This window comes from Strix aluco, chromosome 1 (genome assembly GCF_031877795.1).
Source record: "Strix aluco isolate bStrAlu1 chromosome 1, bStrAlu1.hap1, whole genome shotgun sequence".
In the NCBI taxonomy this organism is placed as follows: domain Eukaryota; kingdom Metazoa; phylum Chordata; class Aves; order Strigiformes; family Strigidae; genus Strix; species Strix aluco.
In genome coordinates this window covers 124,533,763-124,549,523 of record NC_133931.1, presented here as the reverse complement: position 1 = coordinate 124,549,523, position 15,761 = coordinate 124,533,763, and the positions used below count along the sequence as shown (strand labels likewise).

The following is a 15,761-nucleotide window of genomic DNA, read 5'->3' as shown; positions in this document are numbered from 1 at the left end:
CTCCTATACAGCGCTAGCACATTGTTTAGGGGCCTCAGCTGCCTCTCTACAGACATTTTAACTGCAGTAGCATTTGCTTTTACAGACCAATATATGCTGTGCTGCAGTTTTTACCTCTGTTCCACTAATGGCATCACAATCAGGATGGATGCCCTGAACACCATACTAGGACCTGTTAAAATGACTGGTTGATAAATTATAATGTAGAAGCAATATTCCTACCATATCACTTCTGTGCCCTTGACACTGCACTGATATGATCTATCAACATTTAGCAACTGCAGCCTCCAGAGTACTCAAATGTTTGGTATAAAATTAAAAGCACACTAGAACCTGCCCATGGACATTTGGTTCTTTTTCCTCTTCCCAATTCCTAGAGAGCTGATCTAAGCTTACTGAAGTTCAAGATCTTTAAGTTTTGTAGGGATTTTTAATTGCTCTTCCCATCTCCAGGTGTGGGTTAGACTTTTTTAAGCAAAGAAACTAGAACAAAATTGAAGAAAGTATTTTTTAGAAGGATTTATATACACATGAATTAATACTCCTAATCACATACTAATTTCATAAGCAGCAGTGAACACCTTTGTCTCTGTATAAGCTCTTTATTTAAACAAAAGGAAACCAGGCATTTTTAAAGGCACTTCTCTTTATCATGAGCAGCATGTCCTACAACAAGCAAGAAACAACTTCTATTAATTTAGAATTATTAAATTCAGCTATCTCTTCTGGAGGAGTTGTGAAAGTGGTTCCAGAGAAGAAAGTTCTTACTGTTACGAAATGCAAAGTATTTGCAGAATTCTCTACAGTGGGAAGGCAACAGAATAAGCTGGAACACAGCTGACACCGAATAATTCATTTTTTAATAACTCCAGGTTCTCCTTGTTTCATGCAGTATCTATCTAAAGTTTATTCTGAACCTTCATGCAAAAATACTGAGCTACATCCTTGACTATGAAAAAATACATCATTTTGCTAAATCTTGAAAGACAATCATTAATTTGACCTATGTAATCTTTGGTTTTGGAATCTGTTCCTTGAATGTGGATATAAAAATCACATGAAATGCATGCAGTTATGCATTAAAATACCATTTCCATTTTCTCATATTCTTCCTCTCTGGCTTACAAGCATGGTTTACTCCCTAACTAATGAGTTATAAAACTTGAGGAGGTAAGAATTAGGGAATATCTTGACATATGTAGTATTACGGAGGGAAGTTACACCAAAATTTTCAAAGATTAACATTTACAGCACACCTGCAACTATGCATGCACTAACTACTTCTGTGGACATCCAGCGTGCAGAAAGATTAACTCAATGAAATGCAAGCATTTGCATTTTTCCCCAGTCAGTAGGCATACATGGGACATGCACGAACAGAACGGTACTGTGCAAACTAGACCTAGCTTGAGACTTTTCTATCTGACAGACAGGCTTATTGGAATAAATTATTAATTAGAGGATGAATAATAAAGAAATATCCAAAAAGGAAATCTTTTCTTTACCCATATGAGATCCAGCATAAACTGGGATAAGTTGTTTAAGAACAAGGAAAGAAACAAGGCTCAAGGGGTTTTAGTTCTAGCAACCTCAATTCGTTCATATGGGTCACAGCAAAAAACATAATTCTTAATACAATAAATATAAACAAGGTACTGTTGACTCCCAAATTCAAATGGAGGATATCAAGCAGCTCTGATATTTCTAACTATGAATTTTGCTGACACATTTACTTCTAAATTTGGACAAATAGTAAGTCTAATCTATAGAACCAACCAGTACTCAAAACCTAACATAAAATCAGTTTTGAGTAACAATATAAAAAGACTAAAGATAGAAGGATTCTCACTTATGGAAAAAAAGTTATTTAAATTATGCCACATACAAATGAAGAACATTGGACAAATCTTAAAGAAACAATGGAAATACAGAAAACTTGCACCTTCTAACAAAATTTGCTTAAAGTAGTCTATGTAATATCATAGCTATATTATGGAACTTTGGTCTTCTTTATTTTCATCAATAACATGTATGACAGATTATTATTTCAACTATATTAGTTAAAAGTGACTACACACAGCTCAAGGCAACCATATAATCACAACAGACTATCATAAACCTGAAATAATCACTCAAAAGGAAGAACTGCCATCTGGACACCAACAGAAATCCTCCTTTCCACCCCTTCATCTATCTGGAAAGAAAACTCTAGGCCCTCTCCAAAACCCTATCAAACAGATGTCTTTTGCAACAAGTCTGGAAGGTCACCAAATTTAGGCTATTTGAGCCCAAGGGAGGAATTCCAGAACTGAGGCCCTCAGATGGAATGTCCTGCCAACAAACCATTTTCTATGGAGTCATCTGATTTGTTCATTTAACTCCTTTTTGCTGGTTCAGGTGTGCTGAGCTATCACTTCCTTATGTTCATAAGGAAACTTCAAAAAGTATCAATTCTTACTACAGGACTATCCAAAATATAAAATGACATGCAGCAATTTTTACTCATGAAGTCACTTTTGTATTTAGCTACCAAGTTAACAGTAAATTGTTCAACACTCAGTACCTTGTAGTGATACTGCTTATTGCTCATTTACAACTTAACAAAAAAAAAAGAAAAATCCTCTACCTCTTTCAGAAGGTTAGTGACTTGTTTTATATGCAAAAACTCTGGGGTCTTGTCTAAATCCATTGATGGTCTTCCCTTGATCCCTTCTTCAAAATCTTTGCGATATATTTTCTATTGAAGCAAAAACAACAATTAGTGGTACAAGAACATTATAAACAGAGCCAGAAATGAGCCATGCCATAAATCAGTCATCACATTAATAAGCAACTTTATTACTCATTTCATTACCTAGATTATCTGTACAAGACATATAAAATTTAGACAAAAATACATATGTATGATATTTTAAAGAGAATGTTTAACCTGACCTATGAAAGAAACAGTTTGCTTGGTAGAGAAAAGAGAAGACAAATGGCACACAAGGTAATGGTTTTAAACACAAAGAAGTTTCTCCAAGAGGATTAAATAATCTGTTTTTCATTACACAGCAAAAATAACAGAATCAAACTGCAGCAAGGGAGACACAGGGAAATACTCTCTCTTGGGATGGATGGTGAAGCACTGAACTAGACTGCCTGGGAGGTCACAAAATCTCCATCACTGGAAGCTTTTAATAAAAAGTTACAAAAATATGGGCTGAGAGGACAGCCAGTGCTGTTCTGGAGCCTGGGAGCAGTCGTTCTCCCTTGTTAAGCTCCCCAAGCTGAATGGGCAAGAACACATTTCAGTTAAGTCACAGTGAAGCTTTGCAGCTTCACTCGTTCCCACCTGAGAACCCTCCCTCATTAAAGATGGAATTAAGGCAAAAGGTAAAAAAGTTAGTCATCTCCAATTTAGATGACTTCTTGAGCTTCTTCTCAATTAAATGACGTTACATACAATCTCTGTCTAGTGTTAGCACCAATGGCCTTATGAGAAACAAATTTGAAGGAAGAACTGAGCTACAGAATAGCAAAGAGAACTACTCAGTACTAATTCTACCATATCCTCAATTCATAAAACCTTTATGATCTGCTTCATATGTTTTCTTAACCTGAGCACAAGATGCCTGTTAGCTTCTCTGTTGATCTAAATTTTACTAGTTCAAGCACACATTTTTACTAACCTCACTTTGCATCTTTTGAGCCTCCTTTGAAACTTGATACATTGGTGTATCCACAAACTCCAGCATTGATCTGCCTTTAGATTTTTCATAATTCTCTTTGTACTTGACCTAGGAAAATTAAAATAAAGGCTGTTAACAGCTGAGAGAAGATCTGGTTGCTTGCCACAGCGACAGACAAACCCTGTCTTAGCCATACTCCTTAGAGGTTTTGACTTGGAAGACTCCTCCCAAATTTAACCCATTGGAGCAATAGGGCAGGTAGACAAGGAAATTGTCTTTATTCCTTTGCTTCAAAATGTCAGACCTAAAAATGGTGGACTTTGAAGACATCAGGAGTCAGGCGCATCAATCACAATTCTTAAACTAATTGCATGATTTTGGCTGAATAACCTACGTCTGAACAGTTGGCAGCTTTACAATAGGATCCCCTGTCATGTTTCCATTAAACAACACAGTTACTGTACCAACAACAAAATCTGTTTCACAGCCAGGCCCCACAGATCTCTCCTTCAGGCTCAGGAGCACCTTTGTGAAATGCACTTTTGTTTGTACCTGTAGCAGGGAAAAGGGAAGAAAAACTATGGCCTCAAGTAGGGTGTGGTCTTGCACCAACATTCTCCTCACAGCTGCCAGTGACCATGACATTAAAGCTAGCAGCAAAATCACACTGAAGGACAGAGGGTTAAGACACCAAAGCATAACTTTATGCTAATTCAAAAAGCAAATACGCTTTGTTTGGAAACCCAGACAAGCCTTCTGAACTCACTCATTCACACTCTTTTGATTAAGATGGGCAAACACATTACTTATCTCAATCAATCAGTGTGGGGTATGATGAATATTCTATACAAGCCATAAAGGAAAGCAAATAGCTATAAATCAAAATATGATATAGAGAATGAGTAATGTCATTTTAATTTATTTGCCTCTTCAAAAATAGTGATATCTGTATTTGAGAAAAGTGTTACAAATCTCTTTCCCTGTCAGGCTTCTGCACTAGGTTTGGGTCCTGCAAAAATACTCTCCTCTCTCCTCATGGGGTGCTTCTGATTGAATATGCACTGCACATCACTGTAATCTGTCATGCAGTTTTGTGCCTGATTTAATCACTGTTAGAATGCTGCATTTTTCTCTTTGCAAAATGTATTTATGATTGCGTATACCTGACTTTGAAGCACTGCATTTTCTTTGTGATGGATTTGTTCAGCTGTATCCGAGGTGAAATGATAGAAGCCCTTGCTTTGCTTAAAAGATTTCTTATATTCATACTGAAACAAAAAATATCCAAGAATGTTTTAACAAACAAAATCCAGAAGGTTCTGCAATTTAAATACCATTTAAAATAACTATGGGAGAAAGCATAAAAGAAACTGTATTTTGGGCCTCCCAACTCAGTTCTACTGTCGAATTTGAATTTAAAATATTGTGATGAAATGAAAAAAAGGATATGATAAAAAATAGCGTTTGTAAATTCCTCGAGAAAATGCTTGTCCTGCTCATTCAAAAGTCAAATGTTTATGTTCACTAGAAAATAAACATTATTGTTTGTATTTGAAGTGCAAAGGAACACATATGATAGTCTGACTTTGCCTCCTAGTGGAAATCATTATAAATGTCACATAGCAAAATCACTTCTGTAGTGGAAACAAATGAAAACTATCTACAGATACTGATTTCATACTTTTAGTCCATTCCTCAACTAATGGAACAAAATTTAAAAAATAATTTTATAAAATCAAATGAGGTAAATCTCATAGCCTTTTAGTACACTAACTACAGGCACCAAATTCCGTCTCTTAAATCCTATTTGTTCACCCTGTTCCATAAAATGAAACACATCTAAGTTCCCTTTTTTTTAGTCTGTAGTTCATTAGCATCTCAAAGTCTCTACAACAGGAACAGATTTACAGTGTGCAAAACAAAAAAACAGCTGTTGTACATATATCAAAGTTTGAAATTTTATGTCTCCATAGTTCATGAGAAAGAGACTTACATGTATAACATATGAAGGGAAAGTTCCACCTTGTGAACTCTCTCCTTCATAAAAATAATGAAAATAGGATGAGTTCAACCTGTCAAAATCAGTCTATTTGTGTCCAAACATGCCCATCAAGGTTTCGTCTTAACTGTTGCAATTTATTCCCATGGAAGCTGACTTGTATAACAGCTTTGCATTGGTATTACGGTATATTTTTTTCATAAAGTTGCACACACTTTTACGTGCTAGGTCAATCAGCAAATCAATTCAATCAACCATATTAGTTTATGAGTTTAATTAACCATACAGGTTCCAATGTGCCACACCAGGTCAGGTGTAGCTATCTTACGCAAAAGATGAAGAGAAGCATAAAGTTTGAGGGAGAAAGGTATACTACAGGGAAACAGCAAAACTGGGCAATCAGCAAGAAGCTCTGTGTTTCAGAGGGAAAAAAAAACAGACCATATGATCAGTCTTAAATCAGTTAACAGCACAGTCAGGAAGACTGTTTCATACAGGGGAAGCAGACTTCAAGGAAGATTTGGTATGAGCTGTGGAGAGACAAGGAGGAGAACACAAAGAAGGTATTGGAGAAGCATGGAGAAAGACAAGAGACTAAGCCATGTTAAAATCAGAGAGATGACATGGGGAGGTCAAATCTGAGATGGATTTTGAAAATGGGATTTCTGTAGAAGACAAATAGTTAGTGGAGACCTCGGGAACTGGCAAAGCATTCTTCTTGCTGCTCGCAGCAAGAAAAAATATCCACCAGCACCTGGACAACGCAAAAATCACAGACAGTATTTACAGAGTCCTCAGAAGAGGGCATAGACAATATGAATCAATGCTTCCTGGGCAATAGAAAGAAATGAATTTTGCAGGAAGTGAGCTGCCTTAAGGGAGAGTCCAGGTTTCTATCTCATTACAGATAAAATCATGACTTGATGAAGCTCATTCTAAAGGCGTTCATTTAATCAGCAAAAAGAATGCTAATCTTACCTTACACTGAAGGAAACTAGAATTAGGCCAAAATGCACATGAAGAATGCAGGAAGTAAAAGCTATCAGCTCCTTTATTACCCATACAACAGGGGATAGTCAGTGTTAGCTTCACATATCGGAATGAGACAGATAAAAACCAAGTTTCAATTCACGAAACAACACAAAATTCAAGTAAAGACAGGAAGGCTGGATTATTTTATTTTAGACATAAGCTTCCATAAGCAAGCACTGACTCAGAAGATGACCCAGTCATTAGGGCTAACCCTTTGTGTGTGAACTGCTCACCTCCTGCCAACCATGAGCAATCTTCCTTCCCAGTACCACCCACTCATGCCTTTCCACAGCACTTGTGCAGCCCTTCTGTGGTTTCTGGAGTAAAGATGACAAATGCAGCTAACCAGCCTACAAGCACCGCGCATGTAGCATAGGTGCTCTTCAACTGTGAGGGAAGAAGCTCCAGCACTACACAGAAGCCAGGGGTTTCCTACTTCTTCCTCCCTGTTTCAACCCCCATCACCATCCTATGCCAGACTACCAGCCCCATCAAGGGCATGTCTTGTTACTTGGCAGAATGGAGTATGGGTCCATTACCTGATCCAGTGTAGGAAGCCTCAGACATTTAGGAGGGGAAAAAAGGTTTAGACAGAGAAGCTCTAAGGGAAGCTAGCACTCAAGAGGCTGTTTATGGCAGAAGTTCAAATATTAAACTAGCATAACAGTCACTTCTGTACAGAGACTTGCAGATGAAAGCAATAAGTAAGATCTTAGACAAAAAGAGATTTGCAAGGAAAGAAGTATCTTAGATCAACAAAGGAAAAAAAAGACAAGGTTTCAGACACATAAGAAGAAATGGATCAAGTACCAGAAGTCTGTGTGATTCTTACCTAGTATAGTAGTTGTTCTAATAACTGAAATATCTCTCCCTAAAAGCCCTTTTTTTTTTTCACTACATCCCCCAACTACTATGGTTATAACACTACAGTCTACTATATATGAAACCATGAAGCAAGTATCAAAAATTTATACATTCTACAGTGACTACACGTACTACATTCCTTACAACATATATTTTTCAGATCATTCTTACAAAGGCAACTTACACTGCTATGCATTTTGCTGATATTTAAAGCATGGTTTAAATATAGCAGGTTTGGTAGGTCAGAGGCTGGATCATGTAGGCTTTCCAAATCTTTCTTGTAATTCACCTGGAAAGAGAATTCAGGTTATGTAAAATAAAGATTAACGAAATAATTCACAGCTTCATATTACAGTGAGGCCGTCCAGAAACAGAAAGCATTAAGTGCTTGCCTGAACAATCTCTACCAGCCACTAGATGGTGGTCATTTACTATTATTTGGAGCAAAAGGAACAACAATAAAGGATTCATTCTACTGAGCATGTATTTGGAAACTACTCAAACTTCTCCTCAAAAAGGACACTTACAACAAAATCACACCTTGTATGACTTTTCAGACTAGAAAGGAACCATTATTACTTCTTTTTTTCCTTTTTTTTTCCCCCACCCCCAAAAATCTTAAATCAAGAATATCTTCCTCAATACTTTGAGTTTACTCATGTTAAACACTGTTGATTCTCGCTCTTTTTCTCTTGATTCTGGAATTACACTAACTGTCCAAATAAAAAAGTTGTATATAAAACAGTTAAAGGGAAGTGCTCCTCAATTTATTTAATACAGATTGCTTTCAGCAAAGATAAGTAATATAGTCACCTAAGGCAAAAGATAATCACTTAATGAAGTAGCAAAACATAACTTCCTATCAGCCTATAGTAGCATTTTCCATACATTTCATTGCTGGATGCCTATCTTTACAGGAAGAAAACCTGCCACCTTACCTATCTTGGATGACAAATCTTTTAAACCAATACCTTTAGTCACCTCCACATACGTATTATGTTCTTCACCGATTTAGGCGGACTTCAAATCAACGATATTCAATTTGCATATATCTTAAAATAATAATTACTTCAATGAATTTTCACTAAACGTTTAGATTTTGAAAACAATTACATATTCTGTTGGACCCTTCCCAGAGCCGGCCTCTCCTGTTCCCGTTGGGTGGTGCCCCACACTTTGGAAACACGGGACTAGAGAATGTAGGCTTGTCTCTTGGCTATCTGGGATCACGGCCTAAAGAAAAGCTCACATTTTTAGCATTAGACACACTGTTAAATATATTATCCCAACAGTATTATCACTCGATATAGATGTTTTTATCCAATCTGGCTCCAGCAGCAGGCACCCACTGCTGAATCTAGTGACTGCTGTACTTTGTAAAAACATTCAGAAGATCAGCTGGCAGAGTGAAGTCTGAAAACAGACATCTACATCTGAGCTGCTAATGCAACCTCCTTCTACAACCACTGGAGAGATGCCAGCACTCTGCTCCTCTAAAGACAGGCATCTACAACAGGTCAGAAGAATTGCCCTCTAGACCTGTTTATTTCTTTCCTGAATACAAAGGGACCGAGTACCAAGCAATTATCTCAGACTAAGCAGTCATACCTTTTGACACACAAAGTTAAGCAAGATAAATCTCATCTAAAATGGTTATGAAAAACTTTACAAGCCCTTGGAGAAGGGCTTTATCAGAGCAGAGGAAGAAATGGACAACATGCTGTACCTGCTATACAGTCACACTGTATAGCAGAGACTGCTACTCAGAGTAATTCGTAAAAAGAAATTCTGCTTGAGAACAAATGTCAGATTTTTCAGAATGTAAATGCATGTAAAATACAAAGCAAATTCTCTTACATCACTTGCCAAGGTGGATGCAATCTGTGCTTGCTTGAAGGAAGCACTGTCAAGAGGATTGTACCGGTGGTTCTTCATTTCCTTACTGAACTGCTCTTTGTATTTCACCTTCCACCAGAACAAACATTTCTAATATTAACATGTAGCACTTAAAGAAGGCACAGAGAATTCAGACTACAAAGGAGCTTATTAAAGGCAATTGCCTTATCCATAAATCTTTAAACAATGAAGATGTTTAAAGAAGCTCAGTTTAGCCACACCTGTGACTGTCTTTTGCTGGTTTCAAAGTAATTTTTATGTATCTGAATTTTACTAAAATAAAAAAACAGTTTTAAGATTGTCACATGCAATTACTGATGCTGAAGGATTTATAAAAAGGAAACAGAAACAAAACCATATGACTCACCTGAGTAATCAAATAAACCAGAACTGTTTGACTACCAATAATAATCTACTCACGGAGAATCATTCAATTCATATATGAGATGAAAAATATGTTTTAATAAAAAACATTTATAAGATTAATAAATTGTAAAACTTATAAAATTAATCACTTGTAAATTTTCCAACCACTTGTAAGTGGGAAGTCAGAATCAAACTTCCCACTTGGACATCTTACCACCACCAGTTCCATGTGTCACTCTCACTGTGCTAGGCTGCCACCAGAGCCCCCAAGTCTATTTTTAATTCTGCCAGAAATGTCCCATGAGACCCCAAAGAATCTCTCTGTAGTACAGTCCGTTCTTGAGGACAGTGCCCACCTCATTACAGTGTTAGAAAGCATAATTAAATGACTGTCTGCCATCATTTTCACTCTCTTTTCTTCTTGTTCAAAAGAAAAAGGGGGAATGACAAAACATATAAGAGGAAATAAGCAATATATAAATGTTGAGGCAATGGCATTAAAAGTAGATAAATCACAAAAATTCGACAGAACATGCTGAAGAACTGAATTCAGAATCTGAAAATATGAAATCGAACAAATAGTAAATCTCCCTTCTTTGCCCCCCTTGGTGTGCATGATCATCAAACATCTGGAGACTTTGCACACATGCCTTGCTTCTTTCCAACAGCTGGGCATAATGGAGGAGAATAAAGTTCACTCTGAATTATGCTGCTTTCATGAATGTTAGTCAGACACCTGATATCTGAGCCTATGCAACATCCATTATAATTTACCACGCTCTGCATTAAATAAATACACGGCTTTTTCCTTATTCCTTTTTTCTCTATTCCCCCATGAATGTATCATAAAGTGGTTAAACCACCTCAAACAATATCCTTCAAATTTTTTTTTTTCTCAGCTTTAGTTGTGGGAAGAATTTTCTTTTTCTTTTTTAGTTCCTCCTTGCCTCAAAAGACTCTCAACATGGTTTAGCTTACACAACCTCGTTATGTTTAGCCACGATGCCCGCTATCTCATTAATCAGGATAACAAGAAACCAAAACTAAGCCACCCAAACAGAACTAACCATATATGCTCAAGAACTACATTATGATTCCAGAACTTATGTTAACTTTTCAAAGGAAAGGAATTCTAAAACATTGTTACTTTTAAAGAGAAACTTTATCTGAACACATGATGAACTTCATAATCTTTCACACTAACTCTAGAAAAGAGTATCTACTGCCTTCTGGTAGATTCATCTGGTTCATATTGTTTGATATTTGCCTTGGCTTTGGATCAATTGCAAAAGCATGTATCTGAATACAAAGACACTGCCTTTATCAAAGGCAAATCCACATTCTGTACGAGCAGTGAAGGAATAAATCAGAGGGCTTTTCTCTTTTAAAAGGTGAATCCAAAACTTGCCTTCTAATAAAAATCAGGCAGTGTTGGAATACATGATTCAAAAAGCCTCCAAAACCAGGGATCAAGTCAGTATGGTGAGCAAAATTGTCTTTTACTCCTTGGGCATCAACTCACATCATACCAACATCGTGCACAAGAGTTTAAGTATCCTACTACTGCAGGCTGTCTTCTGCCCAGCCAATAAATGGCCATAAACTGTGCACGCAGGCAGAATGCACAACATGGTCCCTGATATTCTTGTTAACTGTGAAAGCATCAGTGCCAAAGGGACCTCTCCTCACAACTGGCTTGCCATCTTCCAGCTGCAGTCATTTCAAGCCTTTTTTTAAAAGAGTTTTTTAGCAATACAATTCAATCTAGAGATTCCAGTAATAAATCCTCTTTAGTGTCACTTCAGATCACATCACTGCTACTGAAGGAAAGAGGGAAAGCCAGTGAACCCAGTTTTCACAGGGCTGTGTCCTAATGCCAATGTGCAGGAGAGTCCCAAATTTAAGGAGACCGCCCACCAACCTGACTGTAAACATTCCTGTTGCAGTGAGGGATGTCTTGGTACCTCTAGGCCCTGCTGCCTGGTCTGGCTGCTCTGCCTATTGCCTTTGCTCTCCTCCCCAACACCACTGCACATGTCGCTCTGGGGCAAAATTGAGGCCTCACAATAATATCAGATGACCCTGGCAGTATCTCAAGAGCACTTCCAGCAGTAATTTAACTCTGACTTGTCATAGGGGATTGGTCTTATTGAAAGCTACACATGCATTCACTTTCTCTTTTATCAGTATTTTCCTGTTTCTTTCTCCCTTTTGAAAGAAAGTGTGGGGTGGGAGAGGGAGAAGAGAGACGAGCAAGCCCATGGATGAGTCACTGTGAAGTAACACACACTGTATTTATCCTGCTTTTCAACAGGAGAAAGTTATGAATGCAGTTTAAAGAGCAAAAATACGTCTGAGAGAAAGGGTTCTGATTAAAAACAAGGAAGAAAAATACTTCATCAGTGATTTCTAAAACATCTGAAGGGGGGAGGTCTTAGCAATGCTGTAACATGGTGGAAGAGCAAACAAAAAGTGGGAGTAGAAATGACAGTTGTTAGTAGAAGCTTATCTACAGATTTCATCATTGGTTTAAAATGATGGCTACTTATTTACCATCTTAATTAAAGTCTTAAGGCTGTTTATTTTTTTAGAGAGTATGTAGTAGGGGTTAATTTAAAAGAAATGTGTGGAGGCTGCTCTCTAATTGTTGCTGAAGAAAGAGCAGACTTTGCAGGCTTTTAACACAACAACATCCCCGAAAAACCAAACTGGAATTAAATAAGGCCTGGATAAACAAACTTCTTATTGGCCTTGCACAAAACCTATAAAAGTCAGAATTGCAGCTGGACAGAGCAGTGTCTTTTGAAGCTTTGCAGCAACATTCCTAAATCAAATCTGTAGTTCAAAGCTGTTCACACAGGGAGTGTTCAGTTTCAGAAGTGGATGACATCACCCCACTGTTCAGATTTACAAAGAAACTACAAAAATTGAATCATTCAACCACTGGGATCCCAGGATGAAGCAGACACTTGCAGCTAAAGCATTTCCTCATAACCATATGAAAACATATTTTTAAAAAAATGAAAAACCTGTGAGAGCACACAGTTATTGAAGGAAATGCAACAAAAACAAATAGCTAAATTATTATATGGGTTGCTGAAAGCACTAGGAGAGTTTAAAGCAAAGAAAGACTGAGAAAATGTTAGACTCTTTGTGTTGTTACTGACAATGTCAGAGAAGGTACATTTTGAAAAACGTTCAACATCTAACAATTTTATGCCTGAAACAATAAGCACCAGATCCAGCATTAAATATGAACATCCAAAATTATTCATCATAAAACCAATTATTGAACACTATAAGGGGAATACTTCATATCAGCAGCTCTTTGAAAAAGCTAACAAAGTGCATTAGAAAACACAAAGAAGACATAAACAAGAGCTTGTTTTTATAAAAAATACAAAAAATAACCCAAATTATACAATGTACATTCAGCAAATTGACAAGCTTCATGTTTTCACAAGGGCTAACACAGTTTCTGTTTTAAATTTGGTTTAAAATCAACAGAAAGGGGTTACCACGTGCTGTGGGTAAATATACTAGTCCTGGGAGCTATTATTTTTGCTGCTGCTGTTGTCAAAAGCTTTGTTAAATTTAAAAAAAAAAAAAAAAAAAAAAAAAAAAAAAAAAAAAAAAAGGAGAGGGGGTACACCGATTTAGTAGAGCCTTGAGTGCCAGGAGTGCCAGTCAAACATTAACACTATTTTCTTCACTTTGTTTGCCTTCCTGCTTGCCTTGATTGCTTTCTCCCTTGGTTACACCCACACTGCCTGACCTCTTCTTGCTCCTGTTCTCTATACTCCCTAAATTACCTACCCATATGCACCACATTAAAACATGTTATCATCTTCTCTTCCCATCACATCCATCAGAATTGTCAACTTTGCAAATTTACTGTGAGGGTCAAATAACTAATATTTCTCTGTATGTCACAGCTTATAGATTCATGCTATTAAGGGAGATTATCAACTTTCAGCACAGAAAGTTTAAAATGCTCCCATTTGCTGAGTAACAAATGGAAACCCTAAAAGACAGAAAGTCTGGAGACAATAAAAAAATCGTTAACTTTATTATTTTTTAAATCTTGCAATTGTTACAAGCCTGCTTCATGATCCTTGCATGGAGAGGACTGACATGACTGACCCATATTTAGGGCTCTTCCTCTCCTACAGCACAGGTGCATTCCTCATCCTGCCCCACCACCCTGCTCTTTGCACACAGGGGTCATCTTCATTTTTCTGTGCTCCTGATTTATGATCAGTGTGTCTAAGTGTTATAATGATTCAAATAATATATAAAAACATTAGACAACTCATGGCCAGTGCCTTCCCTTCAGAGGATGTATGGAATTGCTGAGTGCACCACCCCACTACTAAAAGCAGCCTGGTATTTACAGCCTTCATGCTGCTGCATGCAGATGGCTGGCAGCAGAGTGTCAGACTGAAGCAATGCCTCCCTTTCTAAAAGTACGTGGACCATCACACACACTGCAAGCAGCCACAACAGTGTAGACTGAGGAGAAGACAAGAGAAGGAAGGATCCCAAAACTTGGACCCAGGCCGGGTGGCTGCAGAGTTAGGACCACCAAGGTTTAGTAAGAATCTTCTTTACAAATAAACTGTAAGCAAGCTACGTTTTGTCAGCTGCTCCTCTCTTTCTGCCACACTTTCTGCACTATTTGGACTCTCTAAAGAAGTTAAAATTGCACACCAAATGCTCTCTTCTGTAGAAGGATCTCAAGTAGAACTGCTGCCATCCCAGTCCCTGGCAGTGAAGAAACTCTATTATAAAGCTTTTGCAGATGCAGCATGCATTGTCCAAGAGGAAAAGCACATCTAATAAAAATGAGATAAAAAGTGCATTGAGGAAGCCTATGATGCAGCTGGCTCAGCATCAGCCTGCAGGACCCCATGATCCAGCTGGTAGTTTTTGATTGTTGAGACTGTTGGCCACAACTTCAAGGGTACCAGGCTTAGTGAGATGGAGAGGGCTATTGGAAAGGGATCTGCTTTGGTCCCGTTTGTGAGGACAAGCAGCTGCAAGCCCACTAGATTCTGAAACAGGCTGCAAGGAAAGAAGTGTATAGACAGCCAGAGTAGAAATAAAGGATAGCACACACTAAATTTGGATATGAACCCTTTCAAAAACCACTGAAGGTGTATGCTGAATGACAGACAGCTCCCTTTCCTATAAGTGACACCCAGGTCTTCTTAGAAAGCACAGGTTGACTTTCAAGCCTGCACGATGCTAAACACAAAAGAACGTCTTAGCAGACTTGCTCATCAGCAAAGCAATGAGCACACGATCCATTACACAATGGAAGAAAGAAATCTATTTGGAAAACACAAACTAACTTTGATTCTGAACACATCGTTAACAAAGCAATAAAAAAACATGTATTTTTCTCTTTTTCCCTTTGTGCAGTATCAATGCTTCAAAGTTAATGACGGTCCAGTGTGAAACAGAAAATCATGTAGCAGATATCCAAGGACAACGTTTGGTAGCAGCAGAAGGAGCTCAACCTCTTGCAAACAGACACTGGACTGTTTTGCAGCTTGTTCTCTACAACACATTATTCCATTCTATCCTAGTCCTATGGAAGATGTTTGTTATCTAGCCAAATCACAATTATTTGTTACACAACACTGATTTTCAGACTTTTCTAGTATATACACTACTACAGTTGGGAGTTTTTTCTAGTTCTGGGAAGGGTAACATGGCCTTCTCCTATCAAAGGGTGTTATCCTCCTCCTACAGCAGGGCAGAATTTGTTCCTGGGTTTACAAAAGCTCTAAGTGTAGCCTGACAGGATTACTAGTTAGGATTATGCAAGGCACTGTTAAAGAACTACTCCAGAAAAAAGAAAAAAAGAAAAAAAACAATGGGTCAGCAGTCAAAAATCCCTCTTCACGATGTCAGGCTGATCTGTAGTA

At 37.6% G+C, this 15,761-nt stretch overlaps 1 protein-coding gene across 10 annotated transcripts in view; it reads right to left on the bottom strand.

Annotated features, from left to right (window-relative positions):
• The window catches only part of NEBL (nebulette), a 270,025-nt gene that overhangs the window by 54,841 nt on the left and 199,423 nt on the right, over window positions 1–15,761 (bottom strand). For 6 of the 10 annotated variants that reach the window (XM_074834260.1, XM_074834269.1, XM_074834279.1 and 3 more), the window contains 5 exons: window positions 9,424–9,531; window positions 7,751–7,855; window positions 4,835–4,939; window positions 3,672–3,779; window positions 2,627–2,737 (listed from right to left, as the gene is read on the bottom strand). The exons of 2 other annotated variants lie outside the window; for them this stretch is intronic. In XM_074834260.1, coding sequence (XP_074690361.1) covers window positions 2,627–2,737; window positions 3,672–3,779; window positions 4,835–4,939; window positions 7,751–7,855; window positions 9,424–9,531 — 537 coding nt within the window. The remainder of the gene's footprint in view (window positions 1–2,626; window positions 2,738–3,671; window positions 3,780–4,834; window positions 4,940–7,750; window positions 7,856–9,423; window positions 9,532–15,761) is intronic. 2 more of the 10 variants (XM_074834287.1, XM_074834305.1) reach the window with 1 other exon arrangement.